The sequence below is a fragment of the Syngnathus typhle genome, linkage group LG22, assembly GCF_033458585.1.
Source record: "Syngnathus typhle isolate RoL2023-S1 ecotype Sweden linkage group LG22, RoL_Styp_1.0, whole genome shotgun sequence".
Taxonomy (NCBI): Eukaryota; Metazoa; Chordata; class Actinopteri; order Syngnathiformes; family Syngnathidae; genus Syngnathus; species Syngnathus typhle.
The window spans coordinates 4,024,911-4,032,119 of NC_083759.1; the positions used below are offsets into that span (position 1 = coordinate 4,024,911).

Here is a 7,209-nt window from a genome sequence, read left to right on the forward strand (position 1 = left end):
AACTCATGTTTTTTTAGTAACTTTTTTTAAGATTCAGTAATATGGATGAAATTGCCTCGGCTGTTTTATCGCCGACTTTGGTTGCTTACTCTCCCCACTGCGTATTTGATTAAATGTTGCAATTTCCAAACGTAGATCACAGATGGATTGTTTCTACATGCATCTCAAAAACTGAATCATTTCCACTTCATCGAGCAGTAAGGTTTCCTACCATGCTTAAAATAATAATAGGATTATTATTTAATACCAGGCAGCCAATTGGTTTGGAGATTCTCAAATAGAAAATCGTGGATGGCCATTCACGTTCTTAACATTCACCCCATAGTTCCCCTAATTGTGTGTTATCCATCAATGACTCCGGGTGGAGCCTCACTGAGGCTGAAAGCAACCGATGACAACCAGAATCTTTCAATCATATACGGGGAGGGCGTTTGATGGGTCATAAAACTTAGAATAATGGATCCGTGTTCCTCAGTGATGCAGTGGCCTTGTGCTTGACTAGAAACCTCTCCTGTGAAAAATAACCCGTATTGATCATTTATTGCAAGGTGGACATACTAAATTATTTCGCAATCTTTTTCCATTTGACAACTTGTCTATGTCAACGGAGATGTGTGCATGTGTGTTCCTCATTGCTGTGGGATTAAAAAAAAGGCAGCCTTGTTTTTATATCCATATTTTGGACTTATCTCTTTCAATGTTTTAAAACTAAGCAGCGATGCTAAAACTCTGCAAATCCAAATGTGTGTGTGTGTGTTGATCTGTGTTGCTTCAGAGTGCAAAAGGACAAAACCCTCCTTTATGTTTGTGGTACCGGATATGCAAGAACTGTTCTGAATATTTATCTGATGGTTCTTTATCAATCACATAGTGAATAAATTGACACGGGGATGAACAATGATTGTGTTCTATATCGTTGAAAGTCAGTTTGAAAGAATATTCTTGTGTGCATGAGTAAGGAAGAACTGGATGTGGTTTTGCTGTGGGGGGTTGGGGTGGGGAGTGACCAGGCCACCCTGAAAATACTAGCGTTTCTTTGTTTTCCCACAGGTCTCTGGTTCCAAATGTCACCCTCCTCGGACTCTACCCCAGTCGGGGAACAGCAGCAGTGTGTGACGGACAGGCCAATGGAGCCTGCGGTGATTCTCTGCCGCGTGGCTTCAAACGGGACCTGGATGAGCTCTGCATGGTGCAACCTGTGAAGAGTCGTGCTGTGGTGTGACGTCTCAGTATGGATGGAGTCAGTCAAAGGACCGGCCACCACTAATGAGACCACAGCTCTTCGTCGGAGAACTCGCATGTTCAGGATTACTCCCGAATTTTCCTGATCATTCCCCAGCAACCGACATCATTAGCAGACTCTCCATGGTGGACTTTAATATTTGTTGAGTTCTTCTATTATTTATACGTATTTTTTCTTTCTTTTAAACCCTCCCAGTTGTTTATTATATATATATATATTTTTAATTATTATTTTCAACTATGGAGTTTCTGACTGGACCCTGGAATAAGGATTGGACTTCATTCGTACAATTTTGGTTGACTGTAATTCTTAGCCTTCAAATGCAATTCAGCCCTGGTGCCTCTTGCCCAGAAGAGTGTCGTTGCGACAAATCATTTGTGTACTGCAACGAACGCAGCCTGACATCTGTGCCTCTTGGGATACAGGAGGGCTACAATGTACTTTACCTACATAACAACCAGATCAACAATGCTGGCTTTCCTTTGGAACTTCACAATCTGGCTTCTGTGGAGACCGTGTTTCTCTATGGCAACCAGCTGGATGAGTTTCCCATCAATCTGCCCAAAAACACCAGAGTACTGCATCTCCAAGAGAACAATATTCAAACAATCTCCAGGGCAGCCCTAGCACAGTTGACTCGATTAGAGGAGTTGCACCTTGATGACAACTCCATCTCCACAGTGGGGGTGGAAGAAGGGGCCTTTAGGGAGGCACTAAGCCTCAAACTCCTCTTCCTCACCAAGAACCACTTAAGCAGCGTTCCCATCGGTCTCCCGGAGGATTTGAAGGAGCTACGTTTGGATGAGAATCGAATCGCTAACATCGCAGAGGAGGCCTTCCAGAATGTGACGCGTCTACAGCGCCTCCTGCTGGACGGGAACCTGCTGACCGATGAGGGAATCGCGCCGGGCACCTTCCAGGAACTGGTCAATCTCCGAGAACTGGCACTGGCCCGTAACTCGCTCACCTTCCCTCCTCCCCTTTTACCGAGCCAGTCGTTGGCCAAACTCAGCCTGCAGGAGAACCAGATAGACCAGATCCCGATAGCTGCGTTTGCAGAGTTAAATAGACTGGAAAAGCTGGATATTTCCAGCAACCAACTTCAGACTCTTACCCAGGGTGTATTTGACAGCCTGTCAAGCTTAAGGCATCTCATCGTACGAAATAACCCGTGGCGCTGTGACTGTGCAGTGAAATGGGTGGTGGTGTGGCTCAAGTCATTGCCTTCCTCCATAAACGCCCGAGGCTTCGTGTGTCAGAGTCCCGACTGGGTGCGCGGCATGGCAATCCGTGAACTCACGTTGGATATTATCGAATGTCCAGTCGATACCAACCAACCGCCGTGGCCCACACTTCGTTCTACACCTCCCCCTCCGCCCACGACCACCCCTCTCACCACCATGATCTCCGCTCTTATAACCACATCCATCCCCGACTACTTCGATTCGCCTTCTCCACCCGTTCCTCCAATCTATCACAATCCTCCCGGGCCTTTACCTCCTTACGAGGATCCCCTTCAGATTTCCTTCCATGTGGTTAACTCTTCGAATATAGAGGTGAGCTGGGCTTCTTATTTCACCGTCACGGCCTACAAAGTCACTTGGGTTAAACGGGGCCAAAGCCAAATAAATGAAGGGATGCAGGAACGGACTGTGAGCGGGGGACAACGGCGTATCAGCCTCACCAATTTGGAGCCCCGGTCTGTGTACCGGATCTGCGTACACGTTTTGGACATCCATAACTCCTACAGGCCCGGGGAGGATACAATATGCTCCGAGGCCAGGACCAAGTCAGCCTTGCCGACTAAATCTCCTGGTTCAGGCCAAACTCCAAAGGAGAGTATTAATTCCACATTGTTAATGGCTGGCATCATAGGCGGGGCGGTACTGATCATCTTAATAACACTACTCAGCCTGTTTTGTTGGCACATGCACCGGAAGAGCCGGTCATCTTCGACCAAGTGGAAATACAACCGAGGTCGTAGAAAAGATGACTACTGCGAAGCTGGAACCAAGAAGGATAACTCCATTCTTGAAATGACTGAAACCAGTTTCCAGATAGTGGCGCTGAACAACGAGCAGCTGCTCAAAGGAGATTTCCGTATTCAGCCTATCTATACACCCAATGGGGGGATTGGATTTAGAGACTGTCACCTCAGTAACAATAGCTTAGCCTACTGCAAGAGCAGCAACGTGCCGAGTACGGAGTTTTGCCACACGTAATGGCGTGGTAAAATATCGCAGTGGCGCACCCACAGACTCCCCCCCCCAAAAAAACGATTGACAATATGTACACAACACACACACAGTTTGTGTAGACAATAACAGAAAAATATATCTAAAAAATATATATATAGTGACATATAACTGTACAATATATTTCCAAGTTCTGTCTATGATGTAATTTATACTGTGGATAATAATGTGGGATTCTCTGCTATCTTTTTTATTCATAGGAAAAGGAGTCCCAAGTGTTTTTTTTTTTTTTTGATAAACAGCAGGGTTTTCAAAGTTGTTAAAATGGTCAATACTGTACACGAACACGGATTTGTACAATCACGGCAACCTGGGTGTAGCTTCTGGCAAATTCTGTCAGCTTTGGAAAATGTTGGGCACTTTGAGGGCTGGGATACTTTGCTAACCACAGAAGCAAAAATAAAACAAAATTGCCTTTTTTATGCTTACCCCTCCCATGGAAACAATAGCGGCACTTGTGAGCGATTGTAGAAAAAGTGTGATTGGATTGTTTCCTATCAGAAAAATCCCAAAAGTGCTTTTAACTCTTAAAAGCGTCTGTGCTCAATTTGTTTATTATAACCGAGCCAAGATGAGCCTCGGTTAAGAGGCGCTTTTTGGAAAACTCTGAAATAGGATTTGTCATCTTCTGCACACTAAGACACAACTTGATTAACATGAACATAAGCAACAAAGAATGATTACTCTCGATGCAGTGTATGAATGTGCTTAGTGCCCCCCCCCCCCAACCTTCATGTCTTTCATATTGTTTTAGCAAGTGAGGCCACAAGGGGGCAGTTTTTTTCAGCATAGTGTGAAACTAAGGGCATGCTGCAGACCGGGAGGGGGGGGGGGGGGGGGCTTGTAACACACAGCTCACTACCATCCCCTCAAATTTCACAACCCAGATGACATTACTCTTTTCAGACAGCATTGTTATGTTATTGCTCATTGGGGTTTTCTTTAATGACGTGGAATCATTTTAAACTAATTGTGTCTTCCGTGCTTTGTGGCGAAAATATGGATTTTCACTATTGTGGTTTGTCTGAGTGGGCTTTTCAATGTGATGAGCATTCCAAAGACAGCCTGTAATAATTTATTCATACATTTTGAAAATTAGCAAGTAACTCAACAATTGCACTTATAAGTGCTCATTATTTTGAATTACGTTCCTGAAATGTTTTGTTTTGGACCTACGGATTTCATGGTGGGAGGAATGAATGTGTCTCACCCGCCATCTTCTACTTCCCTGGCCTCCTTGTCCCTGTTCCAATATCTCAGATCCCAGCATGTGCTCAATTAAAGTAGTTTCCTTGCCCTTCAGCTCACGGACTGAGGCAGCAGCGCTTTGCATGCCATGTGCCAGCGAGAGGTCTTCATTATGCACTTCTTAAGAAGACTCTATTTGATTTGACATTTTATTTTGAGGGGGCCAAGCTTAAAGAGTTCCCACCCCCAACCAACTCTTTCCCTATAATCCTCCCAAAAAAGAAAATATGCACATTTTACTTTCACTCGGCTGCACCTAACTCACGCTGGGCATGTTAACTCTTTGTGAGGCCCCAAAAACTTCACCCACTATTGAAAGAAAAAAAAACCTCTATAGTTGATGGATTATAGTATTTGAAATCCAGCAATAGAGTAGCAAACTGCAGGACATCTCCATTATTAAATATTTACGATATCATTGAGTGCTTTTATGTACATTTCTCATTCAACCAAAGCAATTTCTTGCCTTGTATCAAATCAAGGATGATCATTTTAATCATGGCTAAATCCAGAATCGAGCGCCATTATTATAAACTAAAAAAAAATAGCACAATCCACACTTAAATTACCAGTCAGATTATTTTGCTTTATTTTTTCCCCAATCTTCTGTGGTTATCAGAGCCTCTCCACTTTATGTTGAACTTTTTTCTACTAATAACATATCAGCGCACCCAGAAGACGTACCAAGTGTTCCTGTGACCTACCCTGCTTTACCAATCGTAAAACAGCTGACAAAGCACTGAACCAACAAATTCATTGTGTGGTTTGCTCTACATGCTGCACCCACTCACCGTAATATCCTGCACACAAGCTTAAAGAACATTTCCATATATTTTTTTTTTCATATGGTTTCTCCCACGGACATATTTGCCTTACCTTTTTATGCAGGATTGATGAATTAAATATATATACAGGATGAGATTTAAGGAGACAGCAACAAGAATGCCCGAATGATAGCACATTTACTCGGCCTTGGTGGTGACAATAACGGTGCCAATAGGAACAACGCCGCTAACACACATACTCACACGCGCTAATGAGACTTTTCATCCACACTGCCAGACCTTTCAGCGCTCCTACGCGGTGTGGTTAATGATTCAACCAGGCTAGGGAAGCATTTTAGTGGTTGTTTTGCAGAAAGCGTTACTCCTCATTTAATTCACGGTTAACGCATTTAACATAATGCTGAGACAAATGGAATTAAACGAAATGGAATGCAAATTGACTGCTAGTGTCGGTTTGTGTTGTTTTATTATTATTATTTTTTTCCTGATTGATTGGGTATTTTTTTTTTTGTTTTGTTTTTAACGACACTTCCTGTTGGCAAATCTTTCACTGCAAATATTTATCAGCAAGTAACACAAATTTGCATGTTGTACCTTCATTACCTTTAATTTTGTTCATTTGACGTTACAAATATATTTTATAGCAATCGTTCACCCAGTGGTTGTGATAGAGAGCATCTATGAAAATGGATTTTAGCTGCAAAATTTTTTTACAGCGCATGTAAAATGGCGACACATTGATCACGTTAGAAAACCCACACAGAGATGTTTCTTCGGAACCAAAGTTAAGAATTTCTGTTCTCATCTTGAAATGTTGATGTTGTTCCATGTATGTGCCTTGAGGTTGAACTTACAATGTAAAGTCCTTGAAACCTTTAAATGTTTTTGCACAAACTGTACATACTTAAGTGAAGTTTTTTTGTTTTGTTTTTTGAAATAAAAGAGCCATTGGATTTGAGCGCTCATTCCCGTTTTATTCAGAGAACCATTCCCTATTACCATTTTGTATTCTGTGCCGGTGTAAGCCTACCTATGATGGGTCAGAGAATTAATTTCTTTTTTTTTTCTGTTGCAAGGGATGCTCAAGAAATATTAGTGTAGCCACCACAGCTTAGCACAAAGCTGGAGAAAATCCAGGCCACCCCAACATTGTACTCTTATGGCACAACTAAATCCGACAGTAAGCCTATTCCATTCTTCCTAAACTATATATATAAAAAAAAAACAATACGAGCCCACTGAATCCCAGAAACAGGACGCTAACACAGTAATAAAGTCCAAATTGTTTGACATTCAAATCAAATTGTGTCACACGTTTCATCATACTACCGTATTGGCCCGAATATAAGACGACCCCCTCTTTTTCAAAAGCCTTTGTCTAGACCCAGAATGTAAGATGACCCCCCCCCCCTTTTTCAGTTTTATTTCAATGAAAAAAAACTCTTATATTTGGGCCAATACGGTATCTTCATTTCCCCGATTTTCAAGTGTAATATTTCAGAGACATGCTCTCTTTTAATTTTGTAACGTTTAAATTGTCAAACGTTAGAGAGAATTGATCATGAGCTACACATCTGCTAGCATCACACATTAATGCCAGTATCTTCCCTTTAATGAGCCTTCTATTTTATCTAAGCGAGAGCGACAATGTTTTTCAAATCCCATCTCGCATTACGTG

The 7,209-nt window shown here is 42.3% G+C and overlaps 1 protein-coding gene across 5 annotated transcripts in view; it reads left to right on the forward strand.

The window, feature by feature from the left end:
- flrt2 (fibronectin leucine rich transmembrane protein 2) overlaps positions 1-6,489 on the forward strand; it is a 69,405-nt gene extending 62,916 nt beyond the window's left edge. For all 5 annotated transcript variants that reach the window (XM_061270118.1, XM_061270117.1, XM_061270116.1 and 2 more), the window contains one exon: positions 1,051-6,489. In XM_061270118.1, coding sequence (XP_061126102.1) covers positions 1,483-3,465 — 1,983 coding nt within the window. In that variant the 5' untranslated portion in view covers positions 1,051-1,482 and the 3' untranslated portion in view covers positions 3,466-6,489. The remainder of the gene's footprint in view (positions 1-1,050) is intronic.
- The last annotated feature ends 720 nt before the right edge of the window (positions 6,490-7,209 follow it).